The 19614-nt window shown below is 38.1% G+C and overlaps 1 protein-coding gene across 2 annotated transcripts; it reads left to right on the top strand.

Annotated features, from left to right (window-relative positions):
• Positions 1-7913: 7913 nt before the first annotated feature.
• Positions 7914-18252, top strand: LOC131926841 (photoreceptor-specific nuclear receptor). 2 transcript variants are annotated; one of them, XM_059282491.1, is made up of 3 exons: positions 7914-8321; positions 12179-13450; positions 15885-18252. In XM_059282491.1, exons 2-3 carry the CDS (start codon positions 12208-12210, stop codon positions 16136-16138), a joined length of 1497 nt encoding a protein of 498 aa, XP_059138474.1. In that variant the 5' UTR covers positions 7914-8321; positions 12179-12207; the 3' UTR covers positions 16139-18252. The 2 variants fall into 2 exon arrangements, with proteins under 2 accessions (XP_059138474.1, XP_059138473.1); XM_059282490.1 differs by lacking the exon at positions 7914-8321 and adding an exon at positions 11081-11513.
• The last annotated feature ends 1362 nt before the right edge of the window (positions 18253-19614 follow it).

Genomic DNA, 19614 nt, shown 5'->3' with positions numbered 1-19614 from the left:
CGCTTTTGTTGTCGCCATGATAATGTATACCTATAAGTTCTCTCCGCCTTTACCGACCTAGTATGAATTTCGCGCGCGCGCGCGCTCATGTGTGTGTGTGTGTGTGTGTGTGTGTGTGTGTGTACATGTATCTCAAAAAAGTGTATCATGTCAACACCTGGGCAACAAGTCATAGTCAAAAAGGCCTAATTCATTACAGATCTATAGGAAATCCCTCTTTACATGTACTTACGTTAGGGGGAGTAAACTCGGTTGAATCAAAAAATGTATTTAAATATATAGAGTTATAGAACCTTAAAGTTAACATAACAGATAATGAAAAAAATAAAATAAAAAATTAAAATTAAAAGCCACCTCACTTAGGTGGTGGAATCTTTTACTATATATCCTTTACTCCTACGCTTGTCCCCTTCACCGACCTGCTCACCCCTTCACCTACGTGCTCACCCTTCAATCACCTGTTCACACCGTCACCCGCCTGCTTACACCCCTCACCCATGTTACTATAAGCGACTATGTATTGAACATTTGTTAAATTTATCTGGCTCAGTGTGGTCAAATGGTAGTCAGATCCAAAAAAAAAAAAATCGGAAAGGTCATAAAAAACTTAATTACTTTTCCAGACTTGTAAAAAACATGACTACCCCCGCATACCTTACGTACCAACGCACTAAGTCGCCCCTGTCGCCCATTAAAAAGCACGAACCTACCGAGACTTCGTTTCGTCTCAAAACCTGATTTAACGGTGGTTGAAAGAAAATTCCGACCCTTAAATATATTTTGTTTTCGTTGACCGTCGCTATAAGCGAATAGTTACAACCATTAATCTTTCATACATAGCAGGGGCGGTTCGTAGGACATGTGGAAACAAAAATTTTTAATTTGATCAAAGAATGACCGGGCGTACGATATGTGAACATAGTTCATGGACAGCTGTAATCTAATGAAAAAAGCCGAGAGCCGTGACTAATTACAGCACCAGCTGTTACCTAAGGGCTTCACGGAGCTGACAAATCGATCGGTTTTCGCTGACCTCGCTATAAGCGAATAGTTACAACCAATGTCCTTACTCGGCGTAATTACAGCACCAGCTGTTACGTGATGGCTTCTCACTCTAGTAACCGAGCGGGGAAAAATCAATTAAAGTGGTACAGCTGTTACCACACTTAACGCGGAGACGCGCTTAATGGACCTCATTAAACACCGGACCCTACGGTGTTCGCTTCCGTGAACAACACATAAAATCGACGATGCGTAACAAAATTTAATTAGGCGGGACATCATGCTGTGATGGCCCAACGGGTGCGATCAATATTAAAAACTTTGCTGGTGAATCGATACGTAACATCTGTTACATGTCTGGTTAATGGATGTTATTCACAAAGTACACGCTAGCGCACCCCTACCCTCAAACCCCATCATTACTCCCCCTCTCATCCACCAACACCCCTATCCGTTTACTATTAAACATACATACAATCAAATAAACAGTGTCTTTTATTTTAAATACCATACATCAAAGAAAAGAAATATATCAAATAAATAAATAAACAAAAGTAATTAACAATCAAATTACGTAACTAGTTAATAATAATTTATCTAATTATAAAATTAAATTAAATTAAAAATAAACAAAATAAAAATAATTAAAAAGTAAACAAATAATCAAATTACGTAACTCGTCAATAAAAATAATTAAAAAGTAAACAAATAATCAAATTACGTAACTCGTTAATAAAAATTACACAATATAAACAAAGTAATTAAATTAAACAACAAGTAAACAACAAATTAAACAATTAAAAAAGTAAACAAATAATCAAATTACGTAACTCGTTAATAAAAACTAATTAAAATTAAAAAAAACTCATTAAAACTCATTAAAAAACGCATTAAAATTACGTAACTAGGTCAATGATTACGTCACAAGGTCAATGATTACGTCATAATGTCACTGATTACGTCACAAGGTCACCAAAAGGTGACCCACCCTCCGCTCCTCCGCCACCCTAGGGTGGGGGAGTATTTTACTATATGTCATTGTACATCCACCCTTCGCTCCTCACCCAGCCTCTGCGCCAGGCTGGGAGTATTTTACTATATCTCATTGTACCTACGGCTCCTCCGCCAACACCAATTGGCGTAGTATTTTACTATATGTCTTTGCGCCTTCACCCTTCGCTCCTCACCCAGCCTCAGCGCCAGGCTGGGAGTATTTTGCTATATGTCATTGCGCCTTGCGCCTCCGCTCCTCCCGAGTATTTTACTATATAACCTTTGCGCCTGCGCCTCCGCTCCTCCGCCAAAAATACTAACCAAAAGGGACCTAATATACTACTTCTATGCATAAAGCAGTAATAATAAATCTGAACTATGAACCCACTTATACAAAAACACTTGTATTAGAACGATAATAACCACTTTAATGAATTAAACCCACCAGAACAGTACGGGAAGCCCTACCAAGACATGTTATGAAAGAAAAACAAGCTTTCACACTCTTAAAGTACAAAGCATAAGGTTTGCGTCATATTTGCCGCGGTCTAGTTCACGATTCACGTGTTTATTAGCAACAATACGGCAGACTTTCGGGAAAAGTATCCCCAATCTAGGTACAAACAAACATAAATAGCGATGTTAATTATAACTACATAATTAAAACGGTGAAATCTGTTTCCCGTTAAAATAGTTTTTGTAGGTTGTTTTTTGTTATTTTTCAACGCGGTGTGAAGAAGGGGCGGGGGAGAAGGCGGTGTGGAGGATTTCCCGACATACGATTTCTCCACCTTGAGCGTGGTTAAGCGGGATTAACCAGGCATAAAAGCGGAATTCCTCACCTTGTCCGGCATGTGGGTTGGTGTCGAGGGTTGGTGTTCAGCCTGTAAACATGTCCAGATCTCAAACGAGAAAACAGGTCCGGTAGCGACAAAATAAGGTCGCAATCTGACCAGAGAATGATATCCGGTTAAAGAAAATAGACCTATCAGGATTTTTCAAACATATCCGGATATCAGTGGATACAAAAAACACGAAATCTAGATACGTCGACTAGATACGTAGGCAGGGAATATGATATATATATATATATATATATATATATATATATATATATATATATATATATATATATATATATATATATATATATATATAATTGTGTCAACACAACCTTTAAGCTGCTTTTCCCCTATATGTAGTCAAGTGATAAAATTAAAAAAAAATATCTAAATTCAATCAATAATTGGGTTGAGCTAGATTGTATTAAATATTTCTCCAACATTTTTGTTTGCCTTTTTGAACTTTCAACATTTGAGAATAATAATAATGAATGGTTTGTCAACTATAATAATGTGAGCACTGACGCCATCAGCTTATTTTTACTGTCTCGTATACGAAGTAGCCTAAAGAGAAAGTATTGTAATCGTGCACAAAAAAAAAAAATCGAGATTTTTTAAAATCTCGACGTTTTACTCCTCCCTGGGTCGGAAAAACCTAGTTTTGTAATCTTGTCCGTATGTCTCTCTGTGTGTGTGTACGTACGCAGAGGCGTAGCGAGGGGGGGGGGGGGCGGCGGCGGACCGCACCGGGTGACACCAAGGCAAAAAATAGCAAAATATATAGAGAAAAACTTGAGGGGGGTGGGGTGCACATAGAAAGTTTGAGGGGCGGGTGCAAATCGAAAACTTGAGGGGGGTGGGTGCGGCACCATTAAGTGCCGCACCGGGTGACACCCGACCTCGCTACGCCACTGTACGTATGTGTCTGTGAACACGATAACTTGAGTACCGGTACAGCTAGGTTGATGAAATTTCATATACAAGTATTATATCAAATTTGTATAAAAACTGGCATCCACTATATTAATCATCTTAAAATGTACATTTACATACATGATTTTTTATTATTAAATAGTCAATGTAGTAATTTATTCATATTTGTTTAGACACAGTGCGATCAATTTGATAAATTTTATGTTTAAGTTATTTCCCATTTCGAAAATGTATTTAAACAGTTGGAGACAACCCATAATTAAGTTCACAGAACTTGTAAAAATACAAAGAAATTCCATTGCACCAAAAAATATTTTTCTTTCATAAAATTAAATCTTAATATTACATTCCTTGTGAAATTACTACGTTTGTATAATATTGCACCCTATTTAGTGCATGCGAATTAAAAAAAAAAATCTTATCTTTTAACATGCCCTTTATTTTCTTTGTATCACAATTCCCTAATGAAAAGATAATCATCAATGGATATACGGTCCCATTTGTCCTTCTATAGTTTACAAAAACTTTGGTTTTTCAGTTTTAAAAAATAATAATTGAAATTAGACGTTTTGAATTAGATCTATATAAAATTAAGCCATCTTAAATGTATGAAAATAGGCTACATATAAGAAAAAAGTATTATTATTGTAAGTCTGTATCAGTCCTCACAAGCCAATGATGAAAACTGTTGTACTAAAGCGAACATGCAAGGCAAACTTACGCTGTATATTTCACGTCTGAGGCAAAAAAAAAAAAAACAACCAAAACAACAACCAAAAACAACAACTTTAGTTTAGTCATTAGTGGGCAATTAGAATTAAATTATCTTAACCATAACTAGTTTTCTTTCTTATTGGCGTTTTTTTTAAAAAAAAAAACCACACAAACAACCCTTCTCTTTTCTTCTGCCCCACCCCACCCGCCTTCGTCAGAGTAAACTACAAAGTCGGGCAGTGCAGCGGGTGATGAATATTTGATGTACTAAGTGTGTGTAGTACTCAGCATGATACATTTTTTTCTTACAGTACAGCTAGTGATGAATATTTAATGTACTATGTGTGTGTAGTACTCAGCATGATACATTTTTTTCTTACAGTACAGCCCTGTACATGAAGCTATGGGCGTCCGTCATTCGTCATCTGTCGTTGTACATGTCTGACTGCCTATCCATCGACCAATTTGGTATGCGACAATCGGATATTTGAATAAACACTAACTCAATACTTAGCTATCCACAAACTTAATTCTTGGCTATTTACAAACTCAATACTTGACAATCCACAAACTCAATATTTGACCATCCACAAACTCAATACTTGACCATCCACAAACTCAATGCTTCTATTAGAAGACCCATTATCCTGTTCAATGAAATATCAATAACATTCACTGTCAGTTTCTGTGTGTGCGTTAATGGTTGGGTGAATGGGTGTGTGTGTGTAGTAAACCAATGAAAGAAATATTTAATTAGTGCACGTGGTAAAATGTATAACTAGACAGCGATGCTCTATATCTTTACTGTACACATTAATTAATTAACATTTTCTTCTCAATAGCCAGGCTTTAAAAAAAAAAAAAAAAAAAAAAAAAAAAAAACACCCACGCCATTTTCAGTATGGCACAAAGCTGGACTGGTAGAACTACACATGAATATTTGATGCGAGATGGCTGAGTAGGAATGCACTGAGTACAAGGTTAGCTTTTATGTTCATAAGTAGAACCATATCGACCTCCATCTTGTGCATACAACCCAGCATCCGTGGTCTGTCACTAGGCACCCACGTATCCAGCTATCCAATAATCGGGTCATCCACCTAGTATGTTATCCACTAACTGGGATCTCTACCCGTAGACACAACAAATGGTTAATTGAAATGTCATTAGGATTAAGCGTGGGCTGTTTTATGTGTAGAGGGGTCGGGGAATTAAGCAATAATAAAATTGTTTGATGAAGCGAGGAGTTTTGTGTGCAATGTTGCGAGGCAGGAGGGTTGGAGGAAATAGAATGAACATGATAGTGTGTGTGGAGTTGGGAGGGGGGGGCGGTTGAGGGATGGGGAGGTGTATGGAGTAGGGATGTAGGGCGAATGTGTGTGTTGTGAGGGATATGTTTGGTATGTGGTGGTGTTGGTAGAGCACGGGTGTGGGATGTTGGTGGATGAGTATGGGGTGTGTGTGTGAAGGTGTTGGTAGAGGAGGGGTGTGGTGGTGTTGGTAGAGGACGGGTGTGGGATGTTGGTGGATGAGTGTGGGGTGGGTGTGTGAAGGTGTTGGTAGAGGATGGGTGTGGTGGTGTTGGTAGAGGAGGGGTGTGGGATGTTGGTGGATGAGTGTGGGGGTGTGTGAAGGTGTTGGTAGAGAAGGGGTGTGGGATGTTGGTGGATGAGTGTGGGGGTGTGTAAAGGTGTTGGTAGAGAAGGGGTGTGGGATGTTGTTGGATGAGTGTGGGGGTGTGTGAAGGTGTCAGTAGAGGGAGGGATGTGGGGGATAGTAATGGTGGAGAGGTGTGGCTAGCAGGCGGTGGTGAAGGAACGTGTGGTATTGGAGGAAGGTGTGGTGGTGGGGCGGGGGTGGTGGTTGTTGGAGTAGTAGGAGAAATGGAACTGATACACCAGGACTGAATCATACTCTTCTCCATTCCTGATTGAGAAACGTGTGGAGTACAGCGTGTCGACAGTCCATATACCTACATGGCTTGACGTTCACTGAAGCATAGCGATATTATTTTAAAATGTTGTACACGGTTTTTGTCACCGTTCAATAACTAAAAAAAAACGCTTAAAATTTGAAAAAAAAAAAGGTTTCAAAAGAAATAGATAATTAAAGTTATATGCTAGGTTTGTTTCATTTAAAAAAATCAATCTACTCAAATAAATAAATTTTTTTTTAAAATTCAGGTTTCAAATAATAAAAAAAAAATAGATTTAAAATTGTCAAGAGCCAAACTCAATTACAACCAAAATAAACAAAAATAAACTTCTCCAGTAAACAACCAAGTCCCGTAACTCTTTAGCACTTAGCCTACTCGTCAACAGCAACATATTTTAGTGTTACAAGTTCTAAAATACGATTTAATTAAAGTTTAGGTTTAGGAAACAAATTTACAGCCTTGGAATTAAGAAGTTAAATGGTATTTACTAAGCATAAGTATTAGATTTTTAAAAACAATGTACTATGTATTTTTTCTATTTGTAAACAAAAAAAACCCTTATCGTGACAGGTTATTATAGTGCTAATTAAAAATAAATAAATAGATACTTGAAAAACGTTTAGGGAATCTGAGTTTTAAACAGAACTTTAATGTAAAGTGCAACAAAATATTCTTCGTGAAATAAACAACACGATATTATTAGCTTGACAACTTCAGTAATGCTTTTTTTTTCAAGGTGAATGTGAATTTCTTGGTTAGTTCCCTTGGCTTAGAAATCTTTCTGTCTGTTACATCACACTGCAACGCTACGCCTCGCCTCGAATTGAGCGTGGCTGGGTGGTGGTTACTTTTTTTTTAGCCCGCTCCCACAATACCTCCGGTCGTCGACCTAGTTTCCAACTGTAACATGCGATCGGGTCAGCGAAAACTTTGCACATTCCAGTCTCTTATTTTCCCCTCTAAGTTTTCTCAAAACTTCAGTGAAAGTAATACGTTTAAATGTGTTTTAATTTAAGAAGCTACTGGTAAAACATTTAGTTTTCAAATGGGATTTAATGCGCATTGTTGATTGATTGATTAAGGTGATAAACAACGCTATTGACGCAGACGGTTATTTTCGGTATCCTTGAGCTAAGCTCCGCCCCTAACCCAGTTTTTCGTCGAATGCCGTGAGGCCGTCGTTTGCCCTTGGTGCGTTGTGAACTGCGCCAAATTAAGAGAAAGGTTAACTTGCTGTACAAAATATTTATTAAATAAAATACAGGTTTATTAATAAAGCTGGATTTTAATTAAATTTACGTATAAATAAACATAAGCTACAAAACGTTTGATTTAATCTGAAATAAAAATATTCCCCTACTAACACGTGCCTTTGTTTGCGTTCAAGGTCATGACGTCAGCACTATGCTGGAGTTAGCCCCGCCCTGTTTTTGTACGTATCGCCCCCTCAAGGTTTAGAGTATTTTTTTGACCTAGTTCTCAATGAAGCCGGCAAGGTAGAGAACTCGCTCAGCCAAGCGGTATCGAGCCCGGCCCTACGTAGAAAGAAGAATAAAAAAAAAAAGCCAGCGAGGTGAGACTTGATGACGCAAATACCTGAATGCAGACCTCTCCGTTAAAACGAAAAAAAAAAAACCAACAATTCTTGACTGCCTGGAACTGCCGCATTTAGATTTACCTGACATTCGCTGTGACACCCGAGTTTGTTTTCTTGTTGTCAGATTGTTTATATTCGATACCCGTTCTAGAAATATCGATTATAAAGTAATTTAATTCTCAGTGTTTGAAGGACAATTATTTCTCAAGCAAAAACAGCAAGGATATATTGGATATTATCAGAAACAGAAGACTCTGAAGATAACTAATTGGATCAAAACAAAACCAGTGTCAAGAAAATACAAGTAAGTACTAGACTTAATTAAAATCACTTTAATAATTATTAATTAATTAATTAAAATTAATATTTTATTAAAGCAAACAATAAACAATAATATTAAATAATATTATTTTATAGACAGATCTAGTATTTTTATAGATCTAGGTAGAAAGATCTACATTGAATCATTTAGAATTTAGAATTTAGATCTAGATCTAGATCTAGAATCTTGATTCTAGTTCTAGACTCTAGATCTAATAAAATATTCGATTTAACTTGATTCTAGATCTAGGATCTAGGATATAGTTATATAATATATCTAAGGCTCTAACTACTAGTAACTACTAAGGCCTAAGGTCTAACATTTTATCTTTTTTTTTTTTTAAATGATGGATCTACTAACAACCATTAACCAACCTAAGAAGTTAGATTCCATATCTAAATCTATATATCTAGATATAATTAATTAAATAACGCAAATCAGTTAACTTTCTACAGCTAAAAAACTAGGATAGGTCTCTTATTTATATTTTTGAAGAATGTATCAAGTGTATTATTAGTTTATTAGTCAATACGCGTTTAAATAATTAATTGACACAAATTATTTCACCATATTTTATTTTTGTACTGGTTAAAAAGTAGACACTAGGTTAATTTTAAAAAATCCATGTCCCTGTTTGGTGGAAAATATTAGCGATTGTAATAATCTAAAATAATAAATGTGAAATTTCCCGGGTTATTTCCCTTACATCGTTAGACCTATTTTATACCAACGAAACTACGATTACAGTTTACAGCTAAAGATCAATATTTTTTAAACTGTAAAACACGTTTTGAGGACAAATTTAGTGATCCAAATAAAAGTTAACTTGTGTGAGTGTTTACTTAAAAAAAAAATATTTTAATATTACAGAAGTTCACTTATCATTAGTTAATTGTCAAGGGTTCACCTTGACGTGGGTTCACCTTGTGTCACGCCCTCACCTGTCAAATAGCCTGCAGCAACGTATTCATGTGTAAAGTACTCGAACTAATCCCGCCCCTTCCCCACACTCATCAAAAGCCCCCCTCCCCACCCCGCAGCGATACAGGAATAAGCACTACTTATGACACTACTGGAGTCGCGTGAAGTCAGTGAACTATGTCATTTCCCTGTCCAAACCGTGAAAGTGACTTTAAAACTTGGTCACATGACCTTACCGCGTGGGGGTGGAGCGAGGGGTAGGTGTTGTTTCCCCGACGTCCCCTTAAAAAATCCCCCCCCCCCCCTGAGTTCCAGTATATGATCCCTGTTTTGATTCATTGGTTAAAAAAATAATTGACGTATTACTTTTTTTTAAATTCATAGTGCGTTAGTACTTAGCTAAAGATGATTGGTGAAAAAGATTTATGGTCGAAGTTTAAAAAAAAAACGGACTTTTAAAATTCCGTCGCAGTTGTTTTGTGTACCGCAAGTAGAGGAGAACGGGCAATGGGAAAAAAATATTCCATGCTAAATTCGGACAAACAATTTATTTTTGGCAGAGATGGGATTGCCGCCCCTGTCTGAGTGGCTGGAGTTACCTGCCGGACGAGCCGCATAACATGTTTACATTCCGCGTCATTGCGTCACGTTTTGGGCGGAAAAATTTGCCTGACGTCATTTGACGTTGGCTTTTGAAATGACGAATCATATTGGCAACGGTAGTTCTATTTAAATTTTTGAATTTTTAATTCGATCCTAGACGCCCCCGTAAATATTTAGGGATTGGAAATAAATTTAAAAAATCGATTTATCGATGACGATTATAATTATTACCGATATTAGTGATTCAATTGTTCAAAGCGTATTAGTAAGCCTAATTAAAAATATTAATTAAAAAAAAAACAAAAAAAAAATATTTAGATAAATGACAAAGCTTGTTAAAACTAAGCACGCGATGACATCATTATTTCGGTCAGTTAAAAATAGTCCGGTTCAAGGTAAGTCACATGCGGGTTGGCCTTTGATACACCTTTCAGTTCACGGCTTCAGGTAAGCCAGTATTCAAATAGCGGATTTAAAATAAACACATGGGACGATCGCCGATAAAGATTTTTTCGCTCCGTCATCCCGCCCAAGTTAACCAATAGTCTATAAGGATCTTTTTTTCAATAGGTTACAAAGGTAAACATACTTTGTTTAAATAGTGACTGCATAGGGGTCAAGGTTTTTCTTATCTAATGATCGTGGTCATCTATTTGAGGTTAAATTTGTCCTTAAATCACCGTTGTTAAAAGATACGGGCCGCCAAGTTATATAACTAGATTAAAAAAAAAGAAATAATCAAGTGAGTTAATTTTGCGGCTTCAAGTTATATTTGACCTCTAACTTGGGCACGTTTAGAAAGTATTTTTTTTATACCAAACAGGCGAGTCTAGAGAGTATTTGACGCACCGACAACCTCTAAAATTAAAACCACGCAACCTTTTCCTGGTCTGCCGAGCTCGACCAATACTTGTTCAGCGATTGGTTTGGGCAAGGTCGGTTTGCCGAGTCACCAAGTGCCCTCGCATGGCCTCGGTCGTGGAAAAACTGTAGCTTTAAGGCCACGGGATAGCGCGACTGTTACTTTAAATAGACTCGCGTCTCGCGGGGAATGGGGGCAGGACACTGCCTTGCAGACAACTGCATCGACCCGAGTGCGTTACACACACACACACGCACGCGGCGCGGTTCGGATATTCTCGGCGAAAGTCGTCTCGTCCTTGGCTACACCAGCGGGGGTAGGGGAGCGGGGAAAAAACTGTGTCGGGAAGGGAGAGAAGCCGAGCCAACGACCTAGCGCTGCCTTCTCAGCGAACAGTAGACTCGTGCGAGTGAGATAAAAATATCCCCAACCATTTGCGTCATGACCGAAAAAACTCATTCATGCAAATGTGCGAGCGAAGCAGACTAGAAGTAGGAGGGCTTGCGGCCCCGCGCCGCGTGACAGCCGATTGGCTGCTTCTCCCGTGAACTGGGTTTGCACTTTATTTTTCGTCACGAGAGCGAGGGACGGTCACTGTTAAAATAGTTTACTTGCGTTCCACACCGATCATTCGGCATGGTAGTCTCATCGTGTGCACTTATTTACGTTTGACTTTCTTGCTGGGAGTTTTACCTGTTTGAAAAAGTTATAGGATACAAATTCGTTGTTGTGTTTCTGACTTAACGGATTTTATTTCTCGCGAGGGAAATATACTTTAATTTTTTTTCGTAAGTTATTTTGTCTTACCTGTTCAACTTTAACTTTGTTATTAAATAGATGATTTTATAATTGTTATTAAAATAATTATGAATTATATTAATTACACATTAATTACAAAATTACAGTCTTTTTATTTGATCAATTTATTTTGCCTTATTTTTAAGATATCAAATATTTAAAAAATTTTTTTTGTAATAAAGATCTAGATCTAGGTCTGGATCAATCTAGATTTAATTGAATAAAAAATATAGGCCAATGTGCGCATTTATAACTTAGGCCTATACGATAATATTTTAATATATAGTCCCTATAATATATATAATAAATCTAGACCAGTACCAATCACTAAAAATTAATTATTATCACAAATTATTTGTGGATAAATAATAAGTCATACTCTAGATCTAGGTGTATCTGTTCCAGTTTAATTAATCTCTTCTGTAGTAATTTTAATAACCTTATCACGTGACCTTTAATATTAGTATTTTTATTTTTAAAAAAATAGCATAATTTTAGTTAGTTGTTTTAGGGACTTAAATTTATTTTAAAAAAATGTTTAGACCCAAAAAATAATTTTTTTTTTTTTAAATGGCATAGTCTAATCTCTTCAATTTTTTTTTGTCCTTTGGTAATTTTTTTTTTAATCGATATTTTTCTTTCCTCCTTCTAACAGCCGACCTCAACAAATACACCCCCAAGTTAATGGAGGTGCTCCACCGCCCAGGGGCGCTCTACGGTTCCCAACCCTCTGCCATGTTCGCACCTGGTATGCAACGAATGTTCACCCCACCCTCTGACGTCTACTCCTGCTACTCCTTCGAGGCCAACACCCCTTCCAGGACCCCCACCCCCGAGCGGGCGGGTCGCATCCACTCCAAACACGGCGTCATGATGGACGTGACCAGCCACGCCACCACCCTCCAGTCGGTGCTGAGGGGTGAGATCCCCGCCGCCTACTCGCACCTGGCCACATCGGCGTCGTCCTCAAACTCATCCTTGTCGACCTCCCCTACCATGTCGTCCTTCTACTCCCCTCACACATCATCTATGGAGCTAGACTCTCACCACCTCCACCACCACCTGCTCCGGCCCGTCCCCAGCCCCTGCCCCAGCCACCACAGTTCCCTCAGCTACAGCCCCCGGCCACAGTCTCACGAGTCACACACGTCCCAGGACTCAGACGTCCAGACCGAACCTATGGACCTTAGCTGTAAAAAAACATCCAGAAAAAGAACAGCCGTCTCGGCATTTTTGGACGCCTCCTCTAAACACGACGCCTCCCCCGTCCTCTCCTCATCACTTCCGGCTAAATTTAACGTCTCCTCCGAGTTCCTGTCCACACTTCCGTCATCATCATTCACATCTTCCAGCTCGCCGTCTATGCACAGTTTTCCACCAAGCCCAGGCGATGGCCAGCAAGGAGAAGAATTCTCCCTCCTCCGCAACCTGCTCAGCGTCGGCAAACACTTCTCAAACTCCACAGGGCTCAGTAACTCCACCCCCAACTTGAGCTCAGAACGAGGTTGTGAATCCCCCGCATCAGACTCCTACCCCAGGACGCCGGTTACCGGCACAACCAAAGTCCAGCTAGCCAAGAAAAATCTCTTCCCCGTCAGCGCCCGGGTATCAGACTGGCTAGTTAAGATCGTCCAGTTCGCCAAATCTATCCCAGAATTCTCCTCCCTGTCCCACAACGACAAGGTCACCCTGACCCTCAACTCCTGGAGTCGTCTGATGCTGCTCTACATGGCCGAGAGCAACTTCCAGTTTGCCGTCACCCCCATCCCGACAATAGACTCGTCCAGTGTTGAGTCCAGTCCGTCACAGGATGAGCCCACCATGAAATCTGTGGAGGGTGTGCAGACATTTATCAAGAAATGCCAACAAATGTCAGTAGATAGCAAAGAATATGAATTCCTTAGAATGCTGGTGCTATTCAATGCAGGTAAGAATCTGCCCATATTACCTTGATATATATATATATATATATATATATATATATATATATATATATATATATATATATATATATATATATATATATATATATATATATATATATATATATATATATACACTCACCTGTATGATAGAAATAAATATTTTGACAATGTTTTAACATGACTAGTAGGCTATCTGACAAAGTTGACTGGATTTAGAAGTCAAAGTGTGGCAGTAGGAATAACCACTCTAGAACTAGGTCTAGGGGTGAAGGTCTGCCCTTGACTAGCCAGTTAGTTGGGTTCGGTCACGTAGAACAAAGGTCAATGTTTACCAACTGTCAGGTAGTGTTAAAATATGTATCTGGTTAGACTGGTAAGTTAGACTTAACAAAAAAAAAATACACAAAAAAATAAAAATAAATAAAAAAGTCAGGTAAAGTTAAAACAACCTTATCAAATATTTTTTTTATTCTGGTGACCTGGCCAACTTAATCAGGACGCGATGACTTGCTGTTTTTTAAATGACATTATCCGGTTAAAGGGATGAACAAGAGGCGGCCATGCGGTCACTTTTAGGTTTGGTCAGCAGGGGTCAAACGTGCGACTTCTTGACCCTTAGCGGGAGCGACGTGACCCGGCCGTTACGGTGGTTTGGTTAGGGGAGGGGGGGGGGGGGGGGAGATGCCGCTGGTCAAGGAGATAGGTCAACGTTCTGCCTTGGTACCCACCACGCGTGTGTACTCAGGTAGAGTTCAAGGTCTGACACTCCCCCCTCCCTCCCATCCTCCGAGACGCAGCGGGGGCTGCCCGCGGGTTTAATAGTGTGTGTGGTCATACAAGTAATAATATACACAGTTACCTCCCCTTTTCATTCAACCTTTGTAAATAAACAAAAGGGTTAACAATTTATCCATAAGCCCCTTGTCCAAAATATATTGCTTTGTATGTAAGGAGGAAACTTTTGATAAACGTCAATAACTCCCACGCGATTTGGTCATTAACACTCCCGCCCCTCCCTCGTTCGACAGCGTTGAAGCTAATGGCGATTTAAAAGTCAGCCTCAACAAATTAAAGCCGTGACCCCACGGGGGCAGGGAAAACGAGGTCAGACGAGCCGGCGTTTAATCGACGCGGGATCGTCTCGTTCGGCGTTCACTTTTGCCCGTGCACTTGTTCACGTGACATGCACGCGGCTCTATATTTACACCCCAATAAAAACGTAGGTGTGTTGATATATATTTGTTGTATGTAATAAATATAGAAGCAAAGCGATTGGTTGGGTTACGCAGTTTATTTTATGTAGGGAAGATAAATACAGGGAGATAATTTTAGGCGAATTCATCGAAGGGAGATAATATGCATGTACCGATTTTTCGTTTCTGTTTGACAACGGAGTTGTCCTTGATATTATCTGTGCAATAGCCGATAGCAGATGGGGTCGTGTGTAGCATTTAACCCTTTAGCACCCTTTACTGTAACAGTAATTTATCTCGAGTCGTCCCGATGTTGGCAGCGTATCAGATAACCTACTTGCTTGTCATCAGCATATTGCCTACATTTAGAAAAATAGGTCAACACAAACAGTTATATGATACAACAACACCTTTATATAAATCTCAAATGAGCTAGTTTTCGTCCTGAATTTAAATCATTTTATATAAAGTAAAATATCTAAATCCTGCTCTTGTTATTTTGTTTTTGAGTAGTCTTCTATTCTGATTTATTATGCACAAATTTAGAAGACCCATTTATGGATTGTGTCCTTGTTCTAAATAAAGAACGTGGACATAAGGGCTGGGAAAGCTCTGTCCACTCTTATCTCCCTTTGATTATTTTTGGTCACTGAAGAGTTATCCTCATACAGCTTGGTTTGACAATCCCTTAAACCTCCCGCGGCTGAACTTGAAAGCTCCTGTGGCTAATTTCATCTTTTTTGTTTCTATTCCTGGCTGTGACCATGTCACATGACCTTGTCCTTCAGCCATCTTTGTGTGTTTGTTAAATTCTTCAGCCACCGAGCAGGGCCCATCCAAACAGTCTAAATTAGTTTAGTGCGGCCAAAATAAGACTGCATGTACACAAAAAAAGCACAAGGTCCTGGATACAACTATAAAAAGGGTTGAAAGCTAGTTCAAGCTGGCTCGCTAATGCAGTGTGGTGAAACCGATGTTTAAAAGTAAATATTTTCAAGCTGCCCACAAGGGGGCAAACAAATCCATTTAAACTGTCCCTTTAGATTCTCAAGGCCTTTCTTGGGGTGTTTTATTTCAAGGTTTTTGAAGACTTTTTTTTTCGATTTTTTTTTAAAGACCTCTTTTTTTTAAATAACTGACCCGGACTGTATGACTTAAGAAATGTAAAGATATTTTCATGTAAATTTTAGATTTGGCTTTTGAAACCATTTTATTTACAATGTTTAATTTTTTCCTTCTCCAGGCTATGTAGGTCTCTCCTGCCCAGAGACGATTGACCAGCTCAACTCAGTCGTCCAGCAGCTCCTCCAGCAGCACGTGCGGGTCAGCAGACCCAAGGACGTCATGCACTACTCCCGTCTGCTCATGTGCCTGCCCTCACTCTACGGCACCAACAGCAAAATGTTCGAGTCCCTCTTCTGCAAGCACATCAGCAAGAACACGGACATGGAAGTACTGCTCAAGGAACTCCTCCAGAACATGTCCACCAGTCTCTAGCCCCAAGAAAAAACAACACTAGTACATTTATGACAATTTTTACCCATACACCACCTTCATGCCTCATAGTCATTTGTGACTGGAAATTTTTTTTTTTTTTTTTTTGAAAATTTTATCAAGATGGCTGACATTTTGAAGATAACGAATGTTCACCATATCTTCACAAACAGAATACAGTTTTAAATGTATTTTGGGAAAGGAACATAAGAGAATATGAACTTGATGAGTAATTTATTCTGCTGTGCCAGGAGGAAAAAAAAACTGTATGCCTGTTTGTTGTACCTGGGAGTAGAAGACATAGGAACTGTTTATTTTTAGTTTGCTAAGTTGCTTAGCAACTGTTGACTTTTGGCTGCATTGGCTAAAAAAACCTGGACACCTGTTAAAATGTTGAAGCGCTGGTGATAAACAATACATATAATTCAGGTATAGTGCAGTCTGTGATTGGCTGATACTAGTTTGGCGATCGATTTCTGATTGGTCAACATGATTTGCCAGTTGGCTCTTTTTGGCTGTGGGCCGGACTGTTGCATCAGCAGAAATGTGGCTACGTTAATCAAAATGGTTGCGCCACACAGGTTTCAAAGACAAGGACGGGAACTGAGCAGAGTTTAAGAACTAAATATGCCTATGATTTCTTTTTGGAATATGATACGACTACATGTTATGTGTAATTATTGGTTAAAGTTGTAATGTGTACGCAATTGCTATCTATGATATGCTTCTGCGTCACACAAGTGCAAGTTGAATGCTGGGTTTGAAAGTTGAATGTTGTAGATCTGCCAATTTTTGCCATGATTAATTTAATGTGTCTGATCTCTTTAATTGACACTGTCCACTTCATCATTAACATGAAATTAACATTACCACCATAGCGGCAAGTCAGCTCTCACTAATTAAAAAATTCCACTATTTATCTTTACATAATAAAAAAAAAACCAATGTCATAAATGCTTGATTATAATATATCTTCAACATTACCCTGTTACGTTTTACGTAACAATGGCACTGAAAATTACTTTTGATTTGTAAATTTAATCAACTTGTCGTTTCTTAGAAATCTCTGTGGATGCAAATTTATGTTAATGCAACACGTTTATGCTAATGCAATGGTCCGTTTTTATATTTCATAACAATTGTGTAAGAATGGTACTCTGATATTTTTACTTTCCTTCATCTAGATCTCTAATGTAAGGGAACGTAAGGTGGATTTTAAATTATTCTTTTTTATTAATTACTTCTAATATTTTTTGTTTGTATAAATGTTACTTAAATATTTTTACTTCTAATTTAGTATCTAGGTTTTTATTTAAGTTTTATTTGTTGCAAAAAAGTAACTGTAAATTGTTGTGTAAATATATTCTAATTTATTGAACAGCTTGGGAATATATTCATTTCTTCACATCAAAGATTCATACGCATGACACCGTATCCTGTTTCATATAATGAACCAACTCTCTCTACAGTAGGAAAATTCCCGCAACATTCCACCCTCAACAAAATCTCAAAATATTTTATCAGATAAAAATACCCCGACCATATCATATTGTGTCACAAATCTGGTAAGATTCCATTTTTTTAAAAAATAATTTCAATCAACTCTGCTTCAATTATTTAAACAAATTTATTCCATCAACAAAATAACACAAAATAATTTTTAAAATGTTACTCTTCACCAGCAACAAATATCTATTTTAAATTACTAATTTCCAAGGAAGTCAGCATTTAACATGATATTTTAAAATTACAATATTTATTTCTAGGAAATAAAGTTCTAAAATACTCTGCGCTAGCAGATCTTGTATTCCAAATGATATTTAAGCATTACTTGTGTTCATATTTATCCAACCAATTCCACCAGCAAAAGCTCTGATGGGCCAACAAGTATTAGAGATCAGAGAGTGAATGTTTACACTGCCAGTTCTAGTTTAACCAACTTTATGTGTAGTCTACCCTACTTATATAGTACTATGTAAATCCATGAAGTTACCTAGCCATATTTTTCTAAGTGTAAAGTAGACTACTTGATAGTTAAAAGCATAATTTTAGATTCAATATCACAGACCTGTTTAAGTTTTCTTCACAAACATTGATTTTTTTATTTTTAGAAACTTTTTAAATTTATTTTATTTTTAAAGAAAAATAACATTTCTAAATTTTAGGCAATTTGTGTCAGAATAAGATACTAGCAACATTTAATGATGTTTGATTGTAGTTTTTGTCAGATACTCGCTGTGATTGTTCCTGTTGAATGGTTCAACTGTGTGATTGTTGTGATTATTACGCAGGCTCTGGTGTTCAGGGCCTACGTGTGGGATGTTTTATTTTATGCTAATTTTTATAAATGTTGAACCAATCATTTTTAAGATGGACGCTTGTATGCTTGAGCCTTGCTTGATGTCTGCTTGACATTTAGATGTATGTATTTATAGTCTAATTTATTAAAGAATTAAATTATTTTCAAATTGAAAACATTGTCTTGATTTATTGATTATCATTAAAAAAGATCTGAGTGGTATTTGACTTTAGTGAGACACATTCAATGGCTGAGGGTGTCATGGCCGCCCGACCCAGATGGGCTTTGATGTTAGGGCTTTCTGATCCAGATGGGCCTCAAAGTTGAAGATGGTAGGGCTATCTCTATCTGACCCAGGTGGGCTTCAAAGGTGATGATGTTAGGGCTAACTGACCCAGATGGGCTTCAAAGGTGAAGATGTTCGGGCTAACTGACCCAGATGGGCTTCAAAGGTGAAGATGTTCGGGCTAACTGACCCAGATGGGCTTCAAAGGTCATGATGTTAGGGCTAACTGACCCAGATGGGCTTCAAAGGTGAAGATGTTAGGACTATCTGACCCAGATGGGCTTTGATGATGTTAGGGCTTTCTAACTCAGATGGGCTTGAAAGGTGATGTTAGGGCTATCTGAACAAGATGGGCTTGAAAGGTGATGTTAGGGCTATCTGAACAAGATGGGCTTGAAAGGTAATCAACATCTTTATTGATTAAAGTTGTGTCCATCCATTCAATTATTGGCTGGTACATAACAAAAAAGAAACTGGAAGCTGTTCTTTTATTGGCTGTTATAAAATGTGTCAATCAATAAGCCATAATATGATTGGCTGTTACGCAATAGGTAATGAACAAAGCAATTAGATGAAAGGGAGCTTTACTAACACACCGCGTTTACACTTGCGACATGTATACTATACACGCCATACGTTAATTTTATCAGAACATGTATAGGGGTGGGGGGGGGGGGGGGGGTGGGGGGCTACTCACTTATTGCGAAGTTGTTTTTTCTAGACACGTGTATTATAGGCCTACATATCGCAAGTTTAAACGCCGTGTAAGACACCCAAGAAAACCAATCTAGGTTGGTTGACCTTGTGGTAAAATCCCAGGTACTTAAAAAGTCTTAAGGATATTAAGGGTCACGTGATCTGAAGATAACCAAGCTAATAAAGCTTACAGTTTAA

Source organism: Physella acuta, unplaced genomic scaffold (genome assembly GCF_028476545.2).
Source record: "Physella acuta isolate Inbredline_101_S28 unplaced genomic scaffold, ASM2847654v3 ptg001347l, whole genome shotgun sequence".
In the NCBI taxonomy this organism is placed as follows: domain Eukaryota; kingdom Metazoa; phylum Mollusca; class Gastropoda; family Physidae; genus Physella; species Physella acuta.
This window is presented reverse-complemented; position numbering and strand designations above follow the sequence as displayed.

What these genes read in the sequence shown, in the direction of transcription:
- LOC131926841 (XM_059282491.1), top strand. Translation starts at nt 12,208, where the DNA reads ATGGAGGTGCTCCACCGCCCAGGGGCGCTCTACGGTTCCCAACCCTCT. An exon ending in GCTGGTGCTATTCAATGCAG is followed by an intron (nt 13,451 to 15,884) that starts GTAAGAATCTGC and finishes TTCCTTCTCCAG; the next exon opens with GCTATGTAGGTCTCTCCTGC.